Genomic DNA, 27,964 nt, shown 5'->3' with positions numbered 1-27,964 from the left:
TTCCTTTGACACATTGCACAACATCTCTCTTGTCCTTCAGGTGAACCTTATTGTGATGATTATCACACATGTGAGCTACATGGACGCAATCAGTGCACAGGCATTATACAATAGCCTGTCCTGACCCACAGTATGTTTACATTCAGTGCTGGAAAGTACATTTACTCAAGTACTGTAGTTAAGTACACATTTAGGGTACTTGTACCTGAGTAGTTCCATTTGTACTACTTTATACTGCTACTCGAATGCACTTCAGAGGAAAATATTGTACTTTTAACATTCCTTTATTTATCTATATATCTATACTTACTACATACTTTGCAGATATAGACTTTGTAATATGGTAGGCTAAACTTATAAAAACTTAAAAGTATAGTGTATTTTTTATAGATTAAACAATATGCTTACATGTGAATGCATCAGTAATAATAACATTACTACAATCTTACAGGATTATGAAAGCGGCAGTTCTACATAAGGATTTTTTGACATTTAACTGGCAATACTTACTAAGAATTTAATATGTACATTTACTTTTATGTTTTATACTGCGATATTTCTACTTTTACTTAAGAATCTAAATAATTCTTCCGCTACTGTCTATTTGGTTAATAGCCTACAACAATGAGCGGTATTTCTGTCAATATTTCAGAAGCAAGACTGGTTTTGCTAGCATAAATAATACTGATTTAACCTATTTTTTGACAAATATCCATAAAATTCCCCAAAACAAGTGAATTTCCTCAAACACAGAAGTGCAGTTTTTGTTTATCGGTGTACGTGCCCTCGTATCCAGGGAGCCTGTTTACCTGCTCTGTTGCCCAGTGACATATTTCTCTATGTCGTCTAAGTGTGGCAACACCCCTGACATCGCCAAAGCACTCATTTCATTGACTCTCTGTTAAGGTGGTAGGCCACAGGCTGGTGGTGTTTTGTTTCTATTTAGATATCTGCTCCCATTAAAAGCCTTATTCTGCTGCTCGGAGAGCCACGGCATTGACACAGTTGGATATCTTTATCTGTTGCCGCTTTGCGTAGGCACATTCTTTCCCACCGGCGAGAACGCGTTGAACAGCGAAGCAAGGCCACCTTAAATCACATGCTGACACACCAAGAACTCTACTCTCCACCCATCTCCGAGAAGAGTCCGTAAAGAGGTGTCTCACCTTCCCAACTACGCGCTTATTATCACGAAAGAAACCGGTACAGCAACAACACGCGGAGGACACTTAGAACACAACTGCATCTCCTCATTGGCCAGCAGTCCTGAGGTCTGGTGCGTAATGCCGCGCGCTGGGCACGCACGGACCCATCAGAGAATTTACTGAAGAAAAATCTTGTGGATATTGAAGAGTTTGGATTTATTTATCTGAGAGTTTTTATCACGGTCTGGGTTTACATTACATGCCAAAGCTGGGGGAACAGACTGGAACACAACAGACTTCTGCGCGAAGCTTCACAGTTTTCGCCACAATTATTGGTAAGTACACTTCAATATCACGCCCAAGTAACTCTGTTAGGATTTTATTTTTATAGCATATTAACTGAGATGCTAAGTGCCCCCACAGAAGTTTGACATAGGCCATATTGCGTTGGTGGGTAAGACATTGATCGGAGCAATGTAGTCGATTACGGATCGATAAAAGCATGTTGTCAAGTGATTGGATGAGCCTCCTTCCATGTAAATTCAGTGGGCATGATTAACTTAATAAGGCCGGTATTGACGACAGGAGAATGTCACTGTTAGTGTAAATTATAATTGGTAGCTGACAGTAAGTCGCTGCTGATGTCGTCTGTTTAGAAGCACAATAACAACCGTATTAAATGATACTGGAGTAGTGACAGTCATGCTAACAGTATTGTAGCTCATTTTATGATAGACCCCAAAGCATAAACAAGTGAATTCATATTTTTGAAAGATAAATTCTCGTCATAAAGCCCCAACTGAATTATCTTCCATTGTTAGACACCAGTAAACTATGACTCACTTGCAAGTTTTGATTGTGAAAGTTTCCTCCTTGGCCACTGGGTGGCGACCGAGTATCTGCTTTTTAGTTCTGAAAACCTTACTTGTGTTGCAAGAAAATGTAGGAGTGGACTCTGTGTTGGCTACAGATGCCTGTATATTCTCAATCTATCCCTCTTTGTGTGTAAGCTTCTCTGGTTTGTTTTGTCTATGACATTTTTTGGTTACCTCAGACTAGAAAACATGAACTTCTGCAACACCAGTCACAGCTGCACCTTCTTGCATGTATCAAGTCATATTTAACATTTACCTTTACATGCTGCATTCTCTATCGCTATCTTTTACTGCCACATGTAACACTGTATAGACAGTGAGTTGTCCGGTATATTTCTTCCTGGAGAGTATATCCCTACCAGCGGGCAATTTGCATAGGCTACTATTCCCGATCACTTTAATGGTTTCTTGTATGTTGCTGAGGTCAGGGGAAAGAGAATGGCGTCAGCACTATTAATGGCATTACAGTCCATCTGATAACTTAGATTTACCAGTGAAGAGTGTAACAACTGCTCTTTATATAAAGTCTTTAAAATAGCTGCATCCACACTAGTGTTGATTTGTAGCCTGCTGTAAAGTAAGAGAGTGAAACCTGATCAAAACATTGATACTCTCTTTGATATGGTTAAAAGTTTATTTTCACTAATGTGATGTTGGATCAGAACATTCATTAATTACAATTATCCTGTCCTTTGAATCACTAATCTCAGACCAGTCTGTATCTCTTAACTTACGTAGTTTTTTTTTTTTAAATGATGAATGCTATTTTAAGCCTGTTGCACACTTCACAAGCAAGATGGCCCTCAAATACACAGAATTACAAATTAAAAGATTAATAGTGAGTAAGTTCGTGGTAGGAAAAAGTAAAGAATTCGTCATTTTAATTGGGTCCCCCTCAGATCATCAAGAGACCTCCAAAGTAACCTCAGTAAAGGAACCACGGCTGTAGGCTACTGTGGTAAGGACACATATTTTGTTCTATGCTGTAATTTATTATGAATGGCCTAAACTCGCTTGCCCTCCACGTGGGTGTGGATCTCATCTTCCTATTGGCTGATAGCAGCAACGTCCTGAAGGAGCTCTCCTGTGATTGGTCTGACCGCCCCGGGGCTGTGGGCGTATTTTATCGATGGTGGAAGTGGGATACTTTGTGACAATGTTCATTGTCGATATTTCACCGGAGCTGCCGTGGGTATGAGTGCTCGGCGAAGAGCCTCTCACTACTAGCCGTGTGAGGCTTTGCAGCTTACGGAACGTGTATTTTCTCCTCTAAAGCTTGCAAAAGCTTTCAAAACACCAAGAGGAATTTATGTTATTTTTTATTAGACCTCGCAGGTTTTGTTTTAAAGGTAACCTCTTACGTAAATGAGTGTCCGTGGCATTTTTTGCTGACTGCATACTTGCGTCTCTGCCAGGCATTTGCACATCTATGTAGCATATAAGAAGACTTTTGCTGGCACACCGGAAAGGGCAACATTAAAGAGAAAGATCAAACGAAGAAAAAAAAGAGCTTTATGTAGTTTACTTTCCCGGGGGAATATTCTCATGATATCGACCGGAGAGAAGACGGATTGGGTTTTATTCTGACTCTCGGAGAGCGAGAGAAAGGAGGCACCAAGAGCTAGAGCGAGCGAGAGAGAGAAAGACAGAAAGCTCTCTGAATGCAGCATTTGATTTGCAAGCAGAACAAGGGACGGTAGCCGAAGGACGGATCCGCTTCACCATCCTCTTCACCCTCTTCATCCCCGGCTCTGCTCGTCTTGTCTCCCCCTTATCTGACCACAGGTTATCGGATGGACCAGCATCCCAGCGCCCGGAGCTGCACCAGTCGCGGGGCTTCGTCCTGCGAGGCCGTCCCGACTGAACCCTCCATGAATCTGTACATCCACTCCACCACCGGCACACGATTCGAGCTTTCCCTGCCCCTGGAGGAGACCGTGGAGGGACTGAAGAGGAGGCTATCGCAAAGACTCAAAGTACCAAAAGAGAGACTCGCTCTGCTACACAAAGAAACGTGAGTAAACCTCATATAAGCATGATTGAAATGTGTTCACTGCAAGTGCCTTTCTGTACCGGGAAAAGAGTCGTAAACATTTAATTATGCTCTTGTGTTAAAACGCCAGCCTGTGTTTGAGACTTTGTACTATAGACGGACACCATGAGCCATAATGTATAGGCTATTCCGCAGTTCAAAATGTGAATAACCCCAGTTTAGGTGCGTTCACTCTCCGACCCTGCAGTGATATATTTTAATCTATACTTTGTATTTATTCGTGCTTGAGCTCTCGGGAGCTTCAGACACAACCTTGGCTGCTTTGGTCATCAATACATTCAAGGAAACTACTGACCACGGTATTGGAATTACGCATAGGGGACGCACCGGTCACTGGAACAGTATTGACAAGGCGATCTGCAGACTTGCATTGATTCATCCCCCCTTCATTATAAATACCGAAGCCTGACTGAATTGCTAATGCTGTGTGAATCATACACGTTAAACATTGATGAGTACAGTCACACAGACTTGGTAGCCTGTAATTTATTTACTGTGCCACTGCAGGCATACATATGGCTCATCCTAAATATGTTACTGTATAATGGAGGATGGATATATCCTGTGCTTGGATTGGGATCTAAGTGTCTAGTTACATGGCAATAGACAGTATCTTTGGAAGCAGAATAACTCCTTAATGGTTTCAGTGAATTTCTGGGTGTGAGGTGTCGGCTGGCCAGTTTTCTTGAGTTCTCAAAATGCTCCTGGAATAGCACATTAGGACACAACTGCTTGAGTGAGGGAGTAGTTAAACCTTTATAAAATCTTTATTATTTAAAACGGAAAACCTACAGTGTTAGTCGGTTTTCAAACCAATCACACCCAGGTTAAATGAGCTAACAATAGTGCAGGTGGTGTTATGCAAAAAAGCGAGGGGGGGGGGGCTTTAGTATATGCAAACAGTCAGCATTGTTTTTCAGTCCCCCCACCCCACCCCCTACCCCCACCCATTGTAATCACCCAATAAATCACATCATCCTTTAAAACCTGAAACCCCCCTTTTTAATCCCCTCCTGCTCCTCAAACTGTAGACCTACAGTATCTCAGTGCTGAGGGCCTTTGTTCAGCTGCATAGGGTGAGATTTGGGTCATGCTTGTACAGCAGGTTGTCCTAAACAATCTCCATGAGACTATAGGAGGTACTACACCTGGATGTGAGTGGTTTTTAGTGCATCGTGACCTGCAAGATAAAAGCTTTTCCTCATTGTGGAACAGATACTCCCGCTCTGCACCAAACATTAAATAGTAAAGCCCTGTAAATGTATTATATATTACTTGGCTAAACTTTCTTTGGAATTGCAGAAACAACCCTCACATCGCTCTATATTTCAACTGAGGACAATAGATTTGCAGTGTCAACAATAGTTCATGGCTGTACTGTTTATCTGTTCTCATAATCATTAAAAGGGCTGTGGTTTTGGTTTCACCTTGGAGTTTCTGCTTATCATTCGTATGACTCAAAATGCCAAAAGAAAATACTTACCTCCACTTAGGCAAGTGGCAGTGGTGCCAAATATCCACTGCGAGCAATTGTCAAGCTCCACTATACTCGAAATTGAAATATGACAGCCCAATCAATACTTCTCTTTCATGGAGCTTTTCACCCACGGCTCTTTTCGAAACTAGTTTTGAAGTCTGTCTGCCCCCCCTGGCTGAAGGGTGTTTGTGTGTCTGAAGAGAGAAGATATTGTCAGCACAGTCTAATTATCTTGTTCTCTCTAACCCTGCAGGCGACTAAGTTCAGGCAAACTCCAGGATCTAGGCATCTCTGATGGGAGCAAGTTAACACTTGTTCCAACAGTTGAAGCAGGATTAATGGTAAGGCTCACCTGACTGTAATTTCATTTTAGTTTGGGCTCCTAATATTAATTACAAGTACTGTTTATTAGCATTACTAATAAATAGTTTTGCATAGAAATTTCTTTAGATAATTGGTGTATGTGTGTAATTGGAAAATGACTGATTTTTTAATATCCCCTTTTCTTTCTGTGCAGTCTCAAGCATCAAGACCAGAACAGTCAGTAATGCAAGCCTTGGAGAGCTTAACAGAAACTCAGGTAAGAAACAGTTTCTCTGTGTTGACCCTGAAATAATATGGATGTAGCAAAGTTAGTATCCTAACGGTATGGCGGTAATCTAAACTGAGCTATGGACCTTTTGTGTGTGTGTTTGCATGGGGGATATGGGAGGTTATAGCTTTACAGAGAACACCCAGATATGACAGAGACAGAGAGAGAGATGAGATGAGATGAGCAGGCTGCACAAGCACAAGCCTCTTTGCTTGTCTAATCTCAGCCTCTTAAGCAAGCCAAGCCAAGCTAGACATCCAGTGTGAGCTGTTAGGATATAATAAGCAGCAACACCCTCCTGTATCCTAGTAACATCTGTGATAGTGTGTGTGTGTGTGTGTGTGTGTGTGTGTGTGTATGTGTATGTGCATGTATGCCACTGCAGGAAGCCAGAGTGAACACCACACAAGAAAGGCGTATTTGTGAGATGCTGAGAGGACAAGCACATAACACTTAGTTCCACGTTTCTGTTTATACCTTTATCTGTAATCTCTCTCCACTCCCTCTGTGTTTCATGCTCTAACAGACTACACACACACACACACACACACACACACACACACACACACACACACACACACACATGCACAGGCAAGTTTCCAGGAAGTGTGCTGTGGCTACATGGAGATTGAGTGTAGTCTCACTAACTCATAAACAGAGTGCTGGATCATCAGATGACAGCCTTCTCAGTCAGTATTAGCATAGGGTTCCTGGAAGCCTGGCATGTATAGTCTGAGTGGGGCCTACACCCTGACTTACAGTGAAACAGCTATGTAGGCCTAGTGAAATACACTGTGCTTTTGAGTCAGTGTGGCATGACTCACCAAAATGATCAATAGTGAGAGTAAAGAAAAAAAGGCAAATAGTTCTCCGCGCTGGCCGCAGAGAGAGTGCAAGCGAGAAGACAGGCGATAAGGCTGAATGCACACAGACAACACTGTGACGTATGAAACACTCTGCAGCTGACTGACTGACTCAGATCAACTTCCTTTTGTAGCGTTTGGTAACACTGTGATGTACGTAACTGCATCAGTGATGCGCCGCTGAATGATGTCAAAACAGTACGAGATGGTGAAAATGTGTGCGGATGTAAGGAGTTAAGTGTGTCAGCGATGCAGCGGTTACGTCCAGACGAATTTGACCAAAGAACGATTCTCTAAATTTAATGCAATTTTTTTTTTCTCAGAGGATGTGGGCTGTTCAGAGATAGTGGAGTATGGTTGGTATGGCTTCATTCCCTGCTGATAATTTTATGGTGGAAATCCTGGTCATGTTGTGTGTGTGTGAACTCAGCATGCCTCTTGTAGCACCGACAGCAGATGACTGCGTGTGTGTGTGTCTGTGTGTGTGTGTGTCTGTGTGTGTCTGTGTGTGTATGTGTGTGTGTGTATGTCACAGTGGTAGTGGGCTGGAAGGAAGCCTTGCCCATCATGTGGTACGCCTTTGCTGGGCAGCCATGAGTGACTGTCATTTTCACCAGAGGCAGGCGATAATTCAACCACTGAGAGAAGATTTCTCACTCTGCCTTTCTTCTTGCGTCTCTCTCTGGCCACATAACCCTGTAACACTCAGGTTCATTATGAGTCATGTGCTTGCGTTTTTTCTCGAGAATTGCTCACTGTACATTACTGTAGCATGCATATTTATTGTGATGTTAATCGTAATCCTGCAGTGGGGCTAGAAGGAATAAAGGGCACAGCAAGAATGATATCGGGCTAAAAGGTTAAAATAAAGGTATAAAGCTGCTTTAGTGTGTTTTTATCCAGAGAAATTGATTCCTCTTTATAATTCATGAAGCGGAAGGGAATGATATAGATTGCGGAGAGATTACGGATCTGAGTAAGATTAGAAAATAGGAACACAAAAGCTTTCCCTCATCCCCCCCACCCCCAACCCCTCAACTCTGGGGCTATCAAAAATCAATCAATGCACTTAGCTCTTAAAAGTGTCTGACACGATAACTGATATGCCCATACACCCAAAAATAGCCAAGGGGGGATGTGGGTTGGCTGTTAGCTGTGGTAGCCTTAGAAGAAGTGGGTATGAACACCTGGACCTCTTATTACTCTTCACCCCTCCATATATTTTGGTCATGTCAGGTCTGATTTCCAGCTTGGGTGTTTTCCCAGGAAGTGTGTGTATTCATGGAAGCCTGGGCTGAGTATATCACCTTATGTCTTCTCCTTTATCAGAATTCTGGAGGAGTCTGCAGCTAGCAGCTAGCCAACTAGCCAGACAGAACATGACAGTTTCCAGCGGCTGTTTCAGACTTTTGTGGAGCAAGTTAGATAGGAAATATTTTATGGAAATTGAACCCCAGCAATTATCGAAATGAGATTTTTTTTTTTTTCTCCCCGTGCGCCGTCTCCCCCTTTCCCTCCTTTCCCTACTTCTCCCTCTCTTGTTTCTGCTTAACAGCTCTCCCAGGGCCCTATAATTTAAATATGCTGTGGTTTGCAAGTCCAGCTAGCTGCCTCAGTTTGACCGTGATGGCTGGCTTCTTTAGCAAGGACAATCCTGGCTGCCTTAATTCTTCCTCTGGCATCTCACTAGACTTTTTTTGCATGACATGTAAGCTGTATTAAGCCACTGCCTCCTGACAGCCCATCAAAATACAGTTGCCTGCGCCACTCTCTTCTCATTCTGTCTGCTAAATAGAGGTTGTGTGTACAGCTTACTTATGCAGTCATGCACGGGCACGTACACGTACACGTACACGTACACACACACACACACACACACACACACACACACACACACACACACACACCAGAATTGAAAGGATATATTTAAGAGGATTTCTGATCCTGCTCAGTGAATGAGAAAATGTCTGATCCTAGTAGTAAAATGAATGTATACTTACAAGACAAGCAGTGAAAGGGAAATGAAAGCAATATTCACTATTTCTGGGCACATGTAGGCAGTGACATCAGCCCCTCATCTATTGATCTTGGTATTTGACAGAAAGAGAAGGATTATATGTCCCTCTCAGCACACAGGGACGATTTGCTCATTGATGCACATTGATGTTAGAATAAAAGCCAACCAGGCAGGCAGGCATCACCCTTACCATCCCCCCATTGCCCTTCCCCCATGCAGCCCCCTCTTTGTTCCTGTCTTAAAGCATGAGCACCAAACCTGCCCAGCTGACAAACCCTCAAACACACAACAACGATTGAGGGGTCACTCTTTTTAAGTTGGGCTCTCTCCCACGATCCCCTTTCATCCGCCATACATCCATAGGCATCAGCTCTACCCAACTGAGTGCAGCCACAGCAGTGCATACTGGTTTCAAAATCAATGCACGGCCCAGCTGGACCGAGGCTCAGTGGGCTGCAGATTGACAAATTTTGCCTTGAACACTAACACAGATTGCTTTGGGAGGAGGATGTGTGTTGCCATTCCATATGTCCCCGCGGAATACGCTGTTACGTATCTGCTCTACTTTTCTCACTCCCGCTAGCAAGCACCTCCTGTCCTCATCCACTCTTCTCCTCCTCCTCCTCCTCCTCCTCCTCCTCCTCTTCTAGGAACGGCAGACTCGGATATGGCACAGTTTTGTCATTGTGTCTAGAAGCAGACAGATGGAAACTAGTAGGATCTAACAATCTGTGGGGAGTCACCTCTGGGTCACCCTCACCTCATTTCCTCTGCTCTGCCTCCCTCAGGGGGTGCCACAGTGGGCCAGATAGGTGGAGGAGAAAAGAAAGGGAGAGCTTAGCACAAGTCGCTCTGTAAGATGTCATGTCGATGTGTGTGTGCAAGTTCTGCAGGCTGGAGGTAATGGGGAGGATGAGTACACATGCTTGGGTAACTCACAGATGTAGAAATACGGGGGGGGGGGGTCTAATGGAAGGGGGGAAAACAAGACAAAAGAGGATGAAGGCTTTGGCTCTCTACTAGAAAAGGCAGATCTTGGAGAGTGGTGTGCATGTAATGAACTATGTACCTGTGCACATCTGTGTGCTCGTATATGACTGTGTGTAAAACAGCTCAGTGCAGGTGGTCAATATGTTTCTTTTTCCAGCCCTGCACCCTGCCCACCACCTTGTCTAGATGCCAGTTAATCAGCAGGATTGACACTACTGGAAATCATTGAAGAGTAATAGTATTGAGGATTTGGGAGTGCAAGGAATTGAAAAATGACTGAGTCAGCCTGTTGGTCAATATGAGAGGATCCTCCCCTTTTTATAGCATGCAGCTCCCTCTGTCCTTCTCACTGCCATTGAAATGGAGGCTTTTTATATGCATGCAGCTTAAGAGAGGGAGTCCTTGTTCTTTAGAATGGTAATTTGCTTTTTTGTTACTTAAATGAAAGCTACAGAAATTAATTTGTTGCTGAATGTGTAAATCAAATTGTGTATGGAATAAAAGACAATGCTGATCTAAAGGCCCCATTCAGTCCCTGCACATGTAAATCCTGGCCTTGAAAATTGCATTAATAAGCTGATCACGCAGTATTTTTTTGCACCTGTGTAATCCCCTTTGTGATGCTTAAACGCACAGTGGGAGGGGAATGCTGGGACGGGTGGAGGGAATCAAGGTGTGTTGTGGGGCAATCAGGGGATAGATGGATTTTGCAGGGGATTTCATTGTCCTATTGTGTATATGCATCTGCTCACATGTATTTCTTGGTGTGGGTGTATTGTACGAAAAGAGAGAAGAGCAAGATTGAGAACGCACGAGAATATACCCATATCAAATATGCCCTCCTGTGAGTTCCTGGACTCAGTCCTTAGTTGTCTGTCCACACCCCATTCGTACATAAATATCACATGCTTCCAGGAGAAGAATGGAGATACTAAAAGGAAGTTGTTTTTTTTTTGTTTTGCCTGTATCGCGTGTCCTTGGAATGGTGAATCCATAAAGAGTGAAGTAGAAGTACAGTGTTATTTGTCACAATACACTAAGCTGGGAAAAAATTATGTCTTCATGTGGGTCACTTGGGGGGGGGGGGGGGGGGGGTCTTATTTCTCCATATCTGAGTCATGACCGTCATTGTTTTCCATTCCCTGGCGACACCGGGCTTTTGTGATTCAAGTAGCAGGCATCGTGACTAGTGGGGCTACTGCGTGGGAGGATGGAGGCCAGGAATATCACGTTTGATGGCCACCACCAAGTCTAATGAAGTCAATTAGATGTATGCTGCTGTTGAAACAGAGACGCAGGGTCAAAAGACCCAGTTCGATCCTCTAGGTCATAAAAAATACATACTGATGAAAGAGGAAGTTTTCTGGGGAAAGACAGCTTTTTTTGTACTTTCACAGCCGCCATTCCTTATCGCCACTCTCCCTGCCTTCTTTCCTTCACCAGTCACACAAAGCTCAGTCCTCTCTCGCCGTCTCTCCATTTACCTGTACCCACTTTATCTCAAACAGATGAGATGCTATGTAAGACGAGTGTAAGCAGCAGGCGGACGAGTAAGAGAGAGGATTTTTTTTGTGCTGTTGCTTGCCTTGAATTAGATCTAACGCATGAGGGCTGGGGGTTGAGAGCCTTGTATGTGCATATGAATCGGCACAATGTAGCCGGTCAGTTGTTGGCAGCGTTGGAGTGTGAGGAGTGGCTTTAGCAGGAACCTGATCATCCTGAACTTTGCCATTCTGATCTCTGTTTTCACTCAGCCGATCAAATTCAGTGATGGCCAGCTGGTCCTCTCTTGCTCCTTTCAGCCCCCTCTGTTTCTTATCAGGCAGTATTACAGACGCCTATCTTTCTAATGGGGCCTTTTGAAAAGCCCCCCGGCTGCCTTTTAGGATTTGGGGCATGATCCAAGTCATTGATTTTTTTCTCTTCTCTCTTTTGAGAGCCTGTTATTGCATCTTTAGCTGGTGTGTGTCTGCACAGAGACTGTCAATAGTGTCCTGGTGCGATCAAAACATCTAGGTCGATAGGCGGGTTAATAAGCAGCTTTTTGAACAGTACATTTCACCTAGCGGTTCGACAGGTGAGCAGCACTGGAACCAAAATATGGCTGGAGGAAACGGCTTCCTCCTCTCACGCCTTCCCTCTCTCCACCCTCCTGTCCCGCCCTCCAATCCTCTATCCTCTTTTCTCTGGCACAAAGCTGCTCAGTTGTTCATGAATGTCAGCTCAGTGCTGCCAGCACGCTCTATCTTTCCCTCCCTGTCCCTCTCACCCTCCCTCAGTCTCTCAGCCTCTCTCTTCTTCCTCCCTCACTTCTTATCTCCCTCCCTTAGTTCGCTTAGTGTGCAAAGGAAGAACGACTGCAAATGAGTTCCTTGAACCACAGGGACCCCAATAAATAAAACTGTCAGCCAGAGATGTCGAAAGAAAAAAAAAAAAGAAGGAAGGAGCCAGAGGCACACTCTCACTGAATATTTCATCACCCACCACCACCACCACCACCACTCTGACACCCTACCCCCATCGCCCGCATCCCCCATCCTCCCTCCCCCCTCACCATCCCTTGCTCTCTCCCTCTCTCATGCCATCCTCCCCCCCTTTTCCTCCATCTTTTCTCCAACCCCTCCTCCCCCTGCCGCCCCTTATCAAATTCTCCCCCATCACTGCATAGCAACCAAAGCCTCCTGCTCAACAAAATACCACCTCCTGGACACCGACAACTAAAACAAAATGGTCGGTTGGCACTGGCTGTGGGGTCAGTTGCTAAAGAGGAGTGGCGAATGCAATTAAGTGCAAGAGCTCTTTACCAACACCTGTGTGTCTCTGAATAGACTCTGCTATGACATTGTGCCCATGCGGTTTCTGTTGAGTGTAATCACCTACGTATGTTGTTTTCAGCAAACACACACCTTGTTCCTCAGGCATGAGCTCCTCCTCTCTTTGCATACCACTGCTACTGCATCAGAAAGAGAACAATGAAGGGCTGGTTTCTCTCTGTCTGCCTTAACACAACAAAAGTGGGGCCCTCCACTCTCCTTGTCTTGCGTCTCTCATAACAAACCACCACAGACAGCCATAAGTTGCTTTTGTAAAGGATCGGAATTTGTCAAGTGCGCTCCGAGGAGCAAGGTGGAAAAACTGGAGGAAGAGGAGGAGGGTTGCAGACTTAAAGACAAGCCTAGAAGCTCTCTTTTGTTTGCCTGTGATGTTCCAGAAAGCTCTATCTGGTGTTTGTCCTGACGTCAGTGGTAGCCAGCCACATTGGCTGTCTTGGCTGTGCTCCTGAGAGCAGACAGGCATGTTTGGACTGGAGCTGAGCTGCTAGCTGAGACCTCTGGGAATCATTCGCTAGCCAGCTCTCCAGCACTAGAGAACCCCTTCCCCCCTACACACACGCACACATACACGTACTCTCTAACACACTCCCTCCCCTTGTTTCTCTCACAGTCTCTGTCCGTCTGGAAGAGGCTTGTTGTTACACGATCACTCTCGCCAATCTAGCCTCTGGCAGGCAGGCAGGCAGGCAGGCCGCACGGTATCACCCTCCGCCTCCTCCTCTCCCTCAGGAAACGGGCCCTATTTCAGGTGTTCCACTCCACAGCTCCCGGCTCCCAGCTACACAAGCTGTTCACTCTCCTTTTCTGGGTGTTCAGGAGTGTCAGGAAAATAGCATGTCAGTTGAAAATGATGCAGCTCTTCATTTGGAGGAGCTGAATTCCACACCTGAAGGTTTACTTTGGCTCCTTTTGTTTATCTACTGAGGGCAAGGAAAGTGACCTATCAGATTATAGTAGTTGAGATGTTCCCTGTCATTTTCCCTGCAAATTAGATGTCTGTGTTTATGTGGGTTTGTGGCCTTTTAATTTCTTGCCTAAAGATGAAGTTGTGGTGGGTGGTGTGTGTATGTACGGAGACCCCATATGAGTCACTCGCATAGTTAGAGAGGAGATCTCCACGCATTTTTAGCTCTCATGTATGTGAGACTAAGCGGGGCCTGTGTGAGCAACCTCCAAATTGACTTTGTGAGTCAACGACTGAGACTTCGAGACCAGGAGTGACAAAAATCGACTGGAGGAGGGAAAAGAAGAAGAAGAAAAAAAAAAAAAAGAAGCGTGAGGGAGAGAGCTTGCCTCTCGTGCAGGCTAATTTGATGCCTGCCATGTGGTGTTGGAAGCTCAGTAGGAGTACATGAATTTCATCTTGGTGGTTTTGAATAATCCACACTAGTCATTATAAGGGTAATCAAGCCTCCTCTCTGTTTCTCCTGCTGTCACTCACTGTCGTCCTTTTTTCTCTCACTTTCTCTCTCATTTGCCTGCACACACACATACACACAGAAAAACAGAGTGGCCCTGTAAATCCTTGACATTAAATTGCATCATGGATGATCCCTTCATAGGAAGTGGATATAAAACAGAGCCTTGACTGCTCTCAAAATGCACAATTGAACATATGTAGCCCGGTGTGCACAGCATTTAGAGACTGCACATAAGTAACAGTTGATTTGCACTTCTCAAACGACTATGACAATCTGGTCACAAGTAGTCACCCGAGACAGACTCTGATGCCAGGTGTGAACTGTAACCTGTCTCAGCTTGATGCTCACACAGTCTGGATATATCTGGATGAAGGCGAGGAGGTCTGAACTGTACCATAGACAAACAGACACTCACTTCCTGAGGCTGTTTCCCCCACAATCCTCTTCCCTCCCTCTGACTAAACACTGGGTTGATGGTCTCCCTCGGGGCCTCTCACTTTTGTGTGCGCGTCCGTTTGTGTGTGTGTGTGTGTGTGTGTGTGGTGTTGGTTGGCAAACTGTCGACTCATTCTCTTGACAGCTGTCAGTCACAGGCACAGTCAGCGTCTCCTCCCCCTCCTTTTCTCCTTTCTCTCTCTCACTCCCCCCACCCTCTTTGGGATTCTGCCTCCCCCCAAGGCCTCAAACTGACACACACACACTCACACACACTCACACACACACACACACACATCTTGTCTATCAGGTGACCTTTTGTATGCGGAGTTTCCTAGAGCACTCTCACGTAACACCCTGCCCCTGTTCCCCTCCTCGTTTCACACCCTGCCTTGGGCCTGCTGAGTTTATTGTCTTACCACGATGGGGTAATCATGGCGGGTGTGGACTGTATCAACAAGCCATTAGTGACAGAGTTTACACTATGAAAAGGCTAAGTTTCTGTTTATCCTGCAGCTGCCTGTATGCTGATTTTTTTGCTGTCTTAGCTGTTGATTATTTACATGTTGAAATGCAGCCATCAGATCATCCCAACCCCCTCGTCCTTTCACCTGCCTCTCTTCTCCCTCCATCCTCTTTTCCACACCATGTCAATATCAATGTGCAAAGGTCACCCTGGCAACAGAGAGTCAGCGGTCGATAGAGAAATAAATAAGCAGAAGAAAAGGGAGAGAAGTGATGGAGGGCAGAGCCTGGTGATTCACAGGGTTAACTACAGGCCACCATCTCAGAAGCACACTCCAAAGGCTGCAGGGTCTGCAGGGAGTGAGACCTCTGATCTCTTTTGCTGTCTTTGTATGTATGTCTCTATTACTTGTTTTCTCTGCTTTGTCATTAGTCTTTCTGTCCATCTCCCGTCCTCTTTGTGTTCTCTCTTCCCCTCAAGTAGCTTTTTGGTGCTCCTTCTGTCTTCCTGTTTCCCCCTCCCTCCCTCCTTCTGTGCTTCTCTTGGGACTGAAAGCACACATGCAGTAGAGGTTGCTGAAACCTTTTTGGACAGAGGCGTCACTTTGTATTTGCCAGTGCTGTTTGTTTCTGTTTGCTTCTATTTGGGGAGAACCTGAGACGTCATTACTGCTGAGTCCTCATGGCCCAAAGAAGCTTTCTGACCCTCGAATGACTCTTCCAAGAAGATACACACACACACACACACACACACACACACACACACACATGCACGCTCTTCAGCAGTGAGTGGCAATACACAGCAAGAGAGACGCAGGCTCGCAGGAGGGGGACAAGAGAACTTTTGTTGTTTAGTGTGAATCCCCCAGCCAAGTCGTGACAACTCCGCTATCCTGTGTGTATTTGTGTGTCCATCCGGGCCATGGGTGGGTCAGTGGAGGCCTCCACACTTGGCTTCTGTCAGCCATTGCCAGAGCTCCAAAAATGGGCAGCCCTTCCAGATCCGCCGCGGACCCACGGACAATCGGCCATTCTGTGTTTGAGAGGCAGGCGGGGTGTATTTCCTGGACGTGGGACTGATTTTTCAGGCCCCGGGCCAGACAGAAGGGTGGCCTTTGTCTCTGTGCTAAATGACACTGCTGACTAAGAATGGACTGAGGGGCAGTGGGAAGCCAGCAAGAGTGGGTTCTATTTGTGTGTGTGTGTTTTCCAATAGGTCTCCACATCCACCGCTCCCCAACAGAAGTAAATAGGCCAGTGTTACAGAATGGTGATTGATTGCATGATGGGCTAATGTGGCGTGTCCGTGTCTCTATGAGAGGGGAGCTCAAAGCACTGTTGTGTGTATTTTCACTGCTGTCCATGGTGCAGACTGTCCATTTACAAAGCAGGAAGTCAATATTCATGGGGCAGTCTCTCTTTTTGAAAGGGTTTGATGCAGACTAAGTTTGGAAGTGCCATTGCACCAATAAATGTGTGACATTGTCATTTGGCGAAGCTGTGCTGGAGACTTTTTCTGTAAAATCATAATGAAATTAATCAACTCAACGTTGTTTTCTTTTTTCTGCCTGCAGGTCAGTGACTTCCTGTCCGGCCGCTCCCCCCTCACCCTGGCACTGCGCGTAGGTGATCACATGATGTTCGTCCAGCTCCAGTTGGCGGCGCAGCAGTCCGGGGGTCCCCAGCTCCAGCACAGACACCTCATCACCCGGGGCAACGCGGAGACCGCAATGGGACAGCCCACAGGGCAGCCCCGTGTTCCCCACCCTCACCCAAACTCCCAACATCACCCCCATCATCCACACATTCACCCCAGCCCCCACTTGACCCAGCCTCATACGGTCCCTTCCTCCCCCTCCTCCCCGGGCTCCCCTTCCTTCCCCCTGCCCTCCACGCACCACCAGCCGCTCCCTCCCATGTACCACCAGTCGCCCTCCTCTGCTCATTGTAGCCCTCCTACTCCTCCTCCTCCACCACACTCCCCTCGCCCGTCCCACATCCCTGGAGGTCTTTTCCGCTCTCCATCTCATCACCATCATCATCATCACCACTACCACCAGCCTTCCTCAGGCCAACCCAGCCACGACATCGGCCAGGCCAGCCCTGTAGCCCCAGTCCTCTGCCCTGAGGTAAGCCTCAAAAATATTATTAGTACTTCACATTATTTATGTTTGTTTTTTTGCTGTCATCAGTCCTAGATAACTTTTACAGAAATAACTAATGTCATCATAGCCCTCTCATGAATAAAAAATGGAGGGAATGGGTTGTGACTGTTTGACACGAGTGACATGCTCACAGCTAAATCATCCTCCATTAAATTGATTAGATTAGTGGGATACCCCAGCAGCATGAGGGTAGAAGGTGAACTCGTGGTTTAGTCAGGTCTGGAGAAGATTTGCATGTGATGTGTGTGTTTCCAAAGTGCACATTGCAATTAGTCATCATCGCAGTGCAGTCTGCTTCCCAAATACATACAAACAGGCCAACACACACAATTAGCCAGGAGGACACGACATTCGTATGACCTCATCCTGCCCAGTGAGATGTATGGGGTTAAGGGGAAGATAAAGAGCATGAGAAAAAGAGAGGCAGATTTAATGAATCAGAGTTGGTTTTTCATGTGAAGACTGATCATTAACCTCGCTGTTTTCAGTCATTTATCATTAACCTTCACAGCCATTTATTTAACTTTGGTTAACTCTAAGAACAGCTGCGCACACATTCACAAACACACTTACTCGTCTCCACCAACCAAATTGGCTGTTTATACTTTGTCTACCTCCCTGAGCTCCGGCCTATGGAAAGAGAATAAGAACCAGATGTCAGCGGACTATGTGGGAGGGATGGTTCACAACAAGAAAAACAGAAAGACAGGCCAGTTTAGCAGTGAGAAAACGGAAATGGCTATTCCTCATCAGGCTTTCACATGGGTGATACACACAAACACAGACTAACACACAGAGATCTTACCATGGGTTTCACTTTCAGACGTCAGTTGAGTGATCCAAGTTAAGCTAAGGTGAAGTAGCAGGGCTGCCATGTTTGGTCCGACCTCAGGTTTGAGGTAACAAGATATCCTGGGTGTTTTGGGTCATCAATTGGCAGATTGCTCAGGTTTCCTTCTTCCTGTGGTTTCTTATAGCATCAGCCTTTACTGTATAGGTTACTTACATAGTGCAAATAGTAGTTACAACTCCGTCAAGTAAAGGTCACTTACAGAACTCATGGAGATATCCTCATTACAGAGCTTACATGACTTCAACACGTCACAGCTCACAACATGCTACAGTATGTATGAATGTCATGTGATGTACATGTTAACACAGTATGGGATGTGAATGTTCTTCCGCACACTGATTGACCACAGATGTTGCATTCTCCTAAAACAGCCTTTCATGCTTTCAAGCCTAACTGTGCATGTGTCAAATTTTCCCTCCAGGCTAACTGCAGCACCAACAGCCCTAACAGCGGCACCAGTCCCTCGCCACGCTCCCGTAAACCTGGCGCCATCATTGAGAGCTTTGTCAACCATGCTCCCGGAGTCTTCTCAGGGACCTTTTCAGGTGAGGGGACACTGAGCTGCCATAAAGATTTATTGCTGCTCTAAGCAATAACCATTCACACATTGAGATCCACCTGAAATCCTCTTTTATTAAAAATTGTAAAGGAAAGAGGAAGAAAAAAAATACCCAGAAAATAAAATATGCCCACAATCAGCTGTTGTGGGCACATGAGTCTACAAATGACTTTAGATAATTCGGACTTTTTCTGCTGTTTGTTAAAAACTAAATAGACACCTATAGTAAGACCTTTTCATCTTTCTTGCTCCCCCTCTCAGGCACTTTGCACCCTAACTGCCAGGACAGCAATGGGCGTCCCAGGCGAGACATTGGTACCATCCTGCAGATCCTCAATGACCTCCTGAGTGCCACACGCCACTACCAGGGCATGCCCCCCTCCCTCACCCAGCTTCGCTACCAGACCCAGTGTGGTTCGTCCACTTCCCCATCTCCCTCCCCGCCTCCTTCGCCCCCAGTCGCTGGCGTGACGGGCCTCTCTGCCAAAGCTACCTCTGTGCCTGCCGGCAGCCCTAGCAGCCCTCCGCCGACTCTTCATCCGCTGGTGCAGTGCCAGAGCCAGATCCGCATGTGCAAACCCCCTGGTGAGTGACTCTGCTACACACTCCCTCAGCTCATGCAGGCATGTCATGAACACAAACACACTCACATACACACATTAAGACATTGTGCATCCCTCGAGGCCCTTGTGAAGCAGATGTTGCAGCAGTTTCCACAGCTTTGGAGGAGTGTGTGTTCCTATGTGTGTGTGTGTGTGTGTGTGTGTGTGTGTGTGTGTGTGTGTGAAATGAATGCAGTCTAGAGCCTGTCATTTATCTGCGCTCTCCTCTTCCATTGCAACCTGCTAAAGAATTCATTGTCATCTTTGTCTTTCTGTTTCTATTCTCATAGCACATCATGGTTAGCTATCAGTTCTGTTGGGATGATTTGGCATCATTGTCTTACTGAAACACTTATTTTCATCTTTAAAATTCTGACAAAGCAAGAATAGAAAAGTCAGATTAAAGAACAAAAACAGTCAAATATCTCTCTTGGGTTTTGAGGCAGAGGAGAAGAGGAAAAGACTGGAGGAGGAGGGGGGGGGGGTCTCCTTAGTAATGCAATACAAGCTTCTTCAGACCTGTTCAGTCAGGCTTCACTTGTCAGGCAGCAGAGTTGGCTTTGTTTTTGTGCACCAAGGATATAGGTTTACCCCTTCAAGCCTGGGCTGGGCTATGTTTAGATTAGATTAGGCTTTGGGTGGTTTAACCAACCTCTTAAAGAATGGCTGCAGCTGGGGCATGTATGGGCTGGGGCTGGTTGGGGCTGGACAAACCTCGACATACCAGTGCCCAAGGGCTGGGTCAGGGCAGGTGCTGGAGTTCAGATGATACCATTTAGGGACTGGGTGTGGGTGTTTTAAAACCTCCTTTTCCTTGCAGAGACACAGGATGTTGAGTGTCAGACGGATGTCCAGAACTGATAACATTCAGTCAATGTTGTAAGGTTAGACTGGCTGTGCTGAGAGAAACAGCATTGTCCTCTACTGTCTCCTTATCTCCTGCTGAGGAAATCGAGCCAGTCTTTGGTCAGCTGCTAGTCAGTTTTGTTGAATAGTCTGGCGGGGAGGGTCCTGGAGTACATTGATTAATGTTTAATGTTTTCTTTTGTTTGAAAAAGCAAGAGCGTACATTTCTATTGTCATACTCTGGCTTTATGACCCTCTGTTTTGCGAGCTGAATGGCGACTTTTAGCTGTCGCAACTGAACACAGATTGACCAGGATTGTCCAGTATTCCTCTGCATCACCCTGGGTGCCCCTACAAGTGCTCAATGAACAGTTGGAATAACACAGGCATATTTTCCTAACTCAGGGAACACCTTTCCTTCACTGCCCCCACCAACACCCTCCCCCCCTGCTCTTCCCCTCTTCCCCCACACTTGTAATCTCTCTTCTTCTGTACTCAACAGCCCACACTGCTGTTTCCCCCATTTGCTGTCCAAAAACAGCCTTGTCTGTAAAATCCATCTCACTCCTTTCTGCCCCCCCTCTCCCCCCCTTCCATGTCTGTGTTGTGCATCAATACGTTGTCTGTGTTCATTTGGCCTTTAAATAGATAGGTTTATTCCGAAATGCAGCTCTGAAAGGAATGTGCTTTGTGAACTAGTAAGAGGGAGGAGGAGGACGCGGAAGAGGGAGGCTGTTAAAACCACAATACTAAGCCTCCATTCATCATATGGGTGTTTATATCCTGTCCATCAGTCTACTAACTGCCCACTCACTGATTGACCGAGGGCGAAGTAAAAAAAAAAAAATGGGTGAAAGAATAGCCTGTCTAATGCCCTTTTCCGACTTTACTGCCCCCGTCCAAACTTCCTGCTGACAATATACACTTACAGAAAGTGATGTGAATGGGTAACCTACCCAACCAAGCACAGGCAGCACACTGAGACAGTGAATGTGCTGGTGTGTTTTTGTGGACAGAGGCTGCGTGCCTATTTGTATCCTGTTCCACATGGTGTCCTAAAGAAGCCGATGACTAAGCGCTCTCAGGCAGTCTTATCAGCCGACACCTGATGGAAGACTTACTGGACTTAACACCGCGGCTTAACTCTGCTTCACAGAAACCTGCCTTCATTCAGCTACAGGAATAACCTGAGCTTCCCATCTGCCTGAATGTGTGTGTGCAGTCAAACACAGGTTGAGACAGCCTCTTGAAAATGTCACATAGCTTGGCTGTCTCCTGAGAGCCTTTACCCTTTCCACTGCAAGTTCATGTGCGAGGGGGAGAAGACAAGCGTAAATAAAAAGCTTGAATATACACACATGTGCGCGCACACACACACACACACACACACACACACACGCATATACACACACACACACACTCAGCCATAAATGCCTGGTTAAAGGCTTGGGTGACTAGCTTGGTTTCATGGCTTTGCTGTATAGTATTGCTGAGTGTGGGGATTTGTCAGCCCAGGACCCGTGTTGGATTTGAACAGGAAGGCTTTGGGATGGCCTGGCAGGCTGATTGTTAGCAAAATTCCTTTACTGAGTAGGGTGGACCTCCCCAACACCCCCCTCCAGCCCTCTAGCCCCCTGCCCAGCCGAACCCATTGTGCAGGGGCCAGGGACAGGGGCTACATACAGGGCACCAGGCTGAGCCATTGTGGGGTAGATGAGGGGAGGGCTATGGGATTATAGGGCTGCCTTTTAGTCCCACTCCCACTGCAGCTGCCTTAGTTCAACACAGGCACACACAGAGGGGCAAAACAGGGGCAAAGTTAGCTCTGAAAGCTTCTCCAGCACCCCCTTCCTCTCTTGTGTCCCTTCCGCATCCCTTCACCCCCTCCTGTCCCCTTTCGATTTGTCAGGTCATGTTAGCTTCGTGCTGGCTGGGACTGGGCAAGCCAAAGGAGGAGGGATGGTGAGGGAGACAGGGAGAGAGACGCAGAGAAAGATCCTACACACTTAACCTTACCAAGCCCTGTATTTAAGCCCTGACCTGCTTGGCTGAGGCACCGCACATTATCCACTGGTAGGCCTTACTCTTCTCCCGTCACACACAGAGGTTTGGTGTGACGCACGTACTCCGGTAACTCAACAAATGCCCCAGCGATACAGCACAGCGCAGCGCTATCTAGCAAAGCCAGTCAAGCACATCAGGTGCCCTTTCATTGTCGACAAGGAGAGCAAGAGAGAGAGAGAGAGCGAGAATGCAAATGAAGTCTAAAAGTCATTGAAGAGCTTGTGTCCCTGCAGGGCTGTCAATGCCCTTTCACTGGCTGTCAAATGCTCATATTAGCTCTGGTTTGATTGGCTGCTTCAGTTTGTGTCTGATAAGTTGGTTTATTTTTTTTTTTAGAGGTGGAGCAAAGAGCAACATAGGTCAGGTTTCCCAGTTTTGTAGCCAAACTGTTCTCGGACACAGAGTTAGATCCATCCGTTGTAGCCTCCAACCAGCCAATTAAAGAAATAATTGTGACACGCTTCATGTTCAGTGGTCGCTTGGTGTCTAATTTGTAAAATATCATAATACTATAGGGAAATTTTGAACCTGTTCACATGTTGACAGTTGGAATAGAATAAAGTGGTGCTAGACAAATAATTCAGTGTTATCGTGCCTAATCCTCCCATATAATAATATTTTGAAAACTATACCAAGACATATTGATTTGGTTTACTAAAATAGTCCAAGCTCCTGACTCACTGTTATAGCCACAATTTTGAATACTACAGTGATTATTGTTACATATTCATTCAGAAATACAGTAATATTGGAGGAAACTGAGGCTGACTTTGCTGCAATGTGATTTTCTTTCTTCCTCTTCTTTCTCTCTCTCTCTCTCTCTCTCTCTCTCTCTCTCTCTCCACCCCTCCCTCTTTCCCCTGGTTCCCTGGATGCTGAGCAAACACAATGTTCTCTCTGCAAGATCACAAGACTTATCAAGGCAAACAAACAAACAACAGCACTAAGACAACTGCAAATGAAGGCCAATCTTTATACAATCAATAAAAGGAGAAGCTCCTTTAATCTCCCCCTGCGTCCTGCACACTGCAGCCCTCCTCCCTTTTTCTCTACCTCCATCCTCTGCCTCTCCTCCTCCACCCACTCCTCCCACCCTTCCTCCCCGTGCACTCCCTATCTCAGTCCTTGCTGTGTTGCTGGGCTGGGCTCAGAGGCAAGGAAAACTGACTGACGCATCGATTATTCATAGATCACCCCTTCTTTCTCTCTCTCTCTCTATCTCTCGCTCTGTCTGTTTTTCTCTGGCTTTCTCTGCAGTGCTCTGTGTATTTACAGGGCCTGTGTCAAAGTCTTCAGAGAGGAGAGTTTGGAGATGGAAAAATGCGCTGCTCTGGATTGAGTGCTGGTGTGACTGGCAGGCCGGGGGGGTGGTTAGAGGAGAGAGAAGGAAACGGAGACTGGCGTTTCCTTCCTCCTTGTGCCCTTGACCTGTCTTCTGTTTGATATCTTCCACTGTGCGTTTCTAAGGAAAGACCCATTGTTGCTAAATCATTTCTTTACTGTGTAAATTAGGTTTGCATCTGAGCATCGTTTCTCTCTCGCTCTCATTCATTTCCTATGTCTCTTACCCACCTCTCTCTGGGTCCTCCAAGGTTATTGTGCTCACGTCAAACCCTAGTCTCTGCAGCCAGGCTCTGGGCCAGCCCTTGTGTATCTGAGTATGTGTGTGTGTGTGTGTGTGCTGTGTGTATATTCAGTCCTTCTAAGCCAGCCCTAATAATAGCCCTACTGTCATAAACATAGTCTGGAGATCCCTGTGGCCAGCTGTGTCCGGCCCAGTCGCCCAGGGCTCCGGTAGTGACGCTGATGAATGGCCACACACACACACAGGCACACACACATACACACCAATTTTGGTGTAGCTCCAAGCACATTCCCAGAGCTCTTGCCAAGCCAAAGGCCAAGACCTCCTACAGCACCACCAAACTGCCCTTTATGCTGTGTGTGTCTGTGTGTGTGTGTGTGTGTGTGTGGGTGTGTGCGTGCATGTGTGTATGTATGTGTGTGTGCATTTGTTCTCATATAATGCCAAGTTGTCTTTGCACTGGTTGGAAAACAGGATCATGACTGAGAGACTACACTGATGAAATAAAGAAAGAATTTAAACTGAGAGACTCTAAGGACATATTGCACCAGACCAAACAGATCTTGTATGTAGGCATGTGTTGGCTTTGTGCCATTTCATTGTGTACAGCCATATTTCGACACAGCCGATGGGCGGTTTCGCTTTTGGCTAGTCAGAACAGGGGAATAAGGGGAAGAGGGAGGACTGGAGGGGGAACAAAGCCTTACGGCAGCGTATATGGATGTCACATGGAGCTGAGGCAGTGGAACAATGGCTCTAATGTAGGAGAACCCCCCTCTGGTATACCCCCTTTTCTCTGGAGATGACATGCTGCCCTCACACACAGCACACACAGCATCTGGATGCACACTCATACATGTGTATCAGGACAGAGCATATTGGCAGGAAGTGGAAAAACCCCAGTCTGTCTTTGTGGCTGAGTGTAACATGAAGAAGTATTCTTTCCTGCTAACTCAGTGCCAGTGTTCACATCCTTTCTGTTCTGAAAAAGAAGCATCAAAGCTACTCGACGGCAGTTTAGTTCTTTAGTATGCACTGCCAAACAATGGTGAATATTTATAGCGGGAGAAAAGGCTCTGCGCTGCTCGATCCGATAAGCAAATGAGGGAAAGAGGTAAATTAGGCCCACACAGAGTCCGGAATTCATTCCGATGGGGGGAAGAGCAGAGGAGGGCACGATCGATTTGGAAAACTGCCACCTACGGCTGATCCTTTACCCTCTTCCATGTTCCTCCGTCCTTTTCTCTACCCCCCCCCCCCCCCCCCCCCCTCCCTGGGGGAGGAATTCCTTAACCCACACCACCACAACCCACCCCCTCCTATTCCCTCCTGCTTCCCCTTCTTCACACTGCCCCACCTAGCTGTCTCTAGGGAGACATGGGGCAAGAGCTAGAGGAGGGAGGAGGGTCCTCTGTGTCTGTGTGTGAGGGGTGGAAAGGGGTGGAGGTGGTGGTGGGGGGTGTTGGGTCAATGAGCTGAGAGTAGGAAGCTACAGCCATAATAAAGAAAAAAAATAGAAGGAAAAAACCCAATCTCTCCCTGTCTCTCTCTCTGCTTACAATTTCCATTCGCTTGCATTTTCTATTGAAAGCCAATAGCGTTGTCCTGGGCCCGAGATGGATGGCTGCACTAGAGCTAAGGTTTAATCAATAGGTCTTTTTAATTTGCCATCGATCCACGTTAAAAGCTACTGCGGTTGTTGCTGCTGTTGCTGTGTGTGTGTGTGCATGCACCTGTGAGCGCACACTTGTGTGCAGCTGTGTGTATGTGTGTGCATATACGTACGTGCATGCGTGAACATATTGTGTATGGGTTTTTGTGTGAATACATGATGTACTCGAATGTGGATTTCAGTGTGTGTGTGTGTGCGTGTGTGTGCGTTGTGCTGTGCAGCAGAGGCAGAGATGGCCACTGTGCTTCGGTTTATTGACATTCTAGCCCATTATTTAATTATTTAATTCCCAGACAGATACTAATGGAGCTGGCTAATAGATTGCGGTTGCTTTCCCTTCCTTCCAAGCTCCTGAATATACGTATAAATGGAATTAGGCTTGACTCGGTCACTGTAGGAAAGCATTCACAGTGCGATGCAAAGCCTCTCCCTCGAGACAGGATTCTCCTATAGGCACATCAACAGCTAGAAATGCACTTAGTAGCATACGCAGTCACCGAGGCATGTCATCTGCAATTATATGTGCAGATACCACAGGCAGCTGACACACAGTGTCGTCTGTGTGTTTTTGGCCTTGCTATTGGTTCTCAAGGAGATTCAGGTTGAAGAAGGTCTCCCCACTCAGCGATAAGGGGATGAAATAGCACTGAGGGGGCTAATGATGCTCAGTGGGGGAGGTTAAGCACCAGATTGCAGAGTTACATTGTGTGCATGGTGTGTGTGTGTGTGTGTTAGTGTGTGTGTGTATGTGTATGTCAGAGCCAAGGGAATGATCCTAGCATGTCTTGGCTTTCTCATCAAGGCTGTGGGGCCTTATCTGCTAACTGCTAAACACAGACACACACACACACACACACATATTGACATCCTTCTCAAACCTGTTAGTGTAAATTCTGTTAACTGTAAGTAAACCAGTCCTCATGCAAACAGAAATGCCTCACTGACCAACTCTCCTCCCTCGTCCTTTGCCCAGGTGACCGTCTGCGTCAGACCGAGAACCGTGCAACCCGCTGTAAGGTGGAACGCCTGCAGCTGTTGATGCAGCAGAAGCGTCTGCGCAGGAAGGCTAGGAGGGACCAGCGCGCTCCTTACCAGTGGCTCCCCAACCGCAAGGCCGGACGCAGCAACAGCAACAGCAGCATGTCCAGCGAGGGCTCCCTGGACCTGGACTTTGACGATTCAGTGTGGAAACCTGATGTCAAGGCTGATTTGAAGTCTGAGTTCGTCATGGCTTGAACCGTCTGATCCCTCATGCCTGGGCATAGATTCAAAGATGTGCAAAGCATTGCTTGGGATTTACTTAAAGATACATTTTGAGGGAGTGGATATGCAGGAGGGGACACAGAACTGTTCAAAGATGTGTTGTGCAAAGAGGAAATCAGAGTTGTTTCTAGTGACTGGCGTCCGTCACATGAAAATAAAAAAAGGCTCCCTGCAGACTTTAATCCCATTCTGTCCTTCACAGTTGACCTTGTGAAAAACGGCAACAATAGCAACAGAACTTTCTTGTCATGCTTGGATTTGGACAGGCAACAACCGGACTTAACAGTGTACAAGACTTTTTTAAGGTGTGATCACAGAGACCATACCTGAACTTGAGCATAGCAGAATTCAGTGGGTGGTGGTGGTGGTGGTATTTTCAGATTTTTTTTTTTTCTAAGATTTGTTTTTTAAGCGCACTCTGGACAGCAATGAAGAGATCCACACTGGACTTATTAAGAGGACAGGAGCACCAGAGGCCTCAGTGTTTCCTAATCACAAGAAAGGCAGAACTGCCGAACTATGGATTATTCCAACGGGCATTCTTATCGATCTCAAAACTCACCAACCAGAGTCCAGTTTTTACCTGTTACGGGGTGGTTAAACTTTTTTCTGTTTTCCATTTTGAAACATATTATTATATTTTATAAACAAAAAATATGTAGCATTGTTCACAAAGCATTCAGGTTTTCATAAAACAGTTCAAAGTAGTTGATTTGCACATTTTCTTGATTTATAACAGCTGGTCAATGTGTGCAAGAAGAAGGAGGAGGTGGGGCCTGAAATAGAATAAAAAATGAATATGGAAGTATTGATATCAACCTCAGTGGCATAGGGTATCGATAGGAATGATTAATGAATAAACAAAATGAATTAATATTAACAGAAAGTGCTTTAGAGGATTTTAAAATCTTTAAAATGTATATGGAAAAAAATCTATTTTTATTTCTCTTCCTATCTGCTGTTTTCAAAAAACAGCAGCCCTCTGTGGCTTTAGTCAAGTCCTTGACTACCGACAGATACATCCATTCAATCATTCATTAGCTCATTCATGAATTATAGTCGTCTAGCCACAACAAATGATACGGAAAGACAATTTTCATCCAGCCCGCCTCACGTCTTACAGACCTGAATGGACTTGTTGAGGGTTTGTTTTAGTTTGTGTACATAAATGTGACAATTGGCAAAAGG

The 27,964-nt window shown here is 46.0% G+C and overlaps 1 protein-coding gene across 1 annotated transcript; it reads left to right on the top strand.

Annotated features, from left to right (window-relative positions):
* The first annotated feature begins 1,208 nt into the window (after nt 1-1,208).
* LOC111232211 (midnolin-like) lies at nt 1,209-27,964 on the top strand. The gene is made up of 8 exons (XM_022759618.1): nt 1,209-1,480; nt 3,806-4,034; nt 5,804-5,891; nt 6,068-6,130; nt 16,742-17,296; nt 18,607-18,730; nt 19,006-19,329; nt 26,487-27,964. Exons 1-8 carry the CDS (start codon nt 1,405-1,407, stop codon nt 26,747-26,749), a joined length of 1,722 nt encoding a protein of 573 aa, XP_022615339.1. The 5' UTR covers nt 1,209-1,404; the 3' UTR covers nt 26,750-27,964.

Source organism: Seriola dumerili, unplaced genomic scaffold (genome assembly GCF_002260705.1).
Source record: "Seriola dumerili isolate Sdu_G_001 unplaced genomic scaffold, Sdu_1.0 BDQW01000322.1, whole genome shotgun sequence".
In the NCBI taxonomy this organism is placed as follows: Eukaryota; Metazoa; Chordata; class Actinopteri; order Carangiformes; family Carangidae; genus Seriola; species Seriola dumerili.
This window is presented reverse-complemented; position numbering and strand designations above follow the sequence as displayed.

Coding starts and splice junctions, on each gene's coding strand:
- LOC111232211 (XM_022759618.1), top strand. CDS start 1,405: ATGCCAAAGCTGGGGGAACAGACTGGAACACAACAGACTTCTGCGCGA. Junction 1,481..3,805: donor AGTTTTCGCCACAATTATTG/GTAAGTACACTT, acceptor ATCTGACCACAG/GTTATCGGATGGACCAGCAT. Junction 19,330..26,486: donor CCGCATGTGCAAACCCCCTG/GTGAGTGACTCT, acceptor TCCTTTGCCCAG/GTGACCGTCTGCGTCAGACC.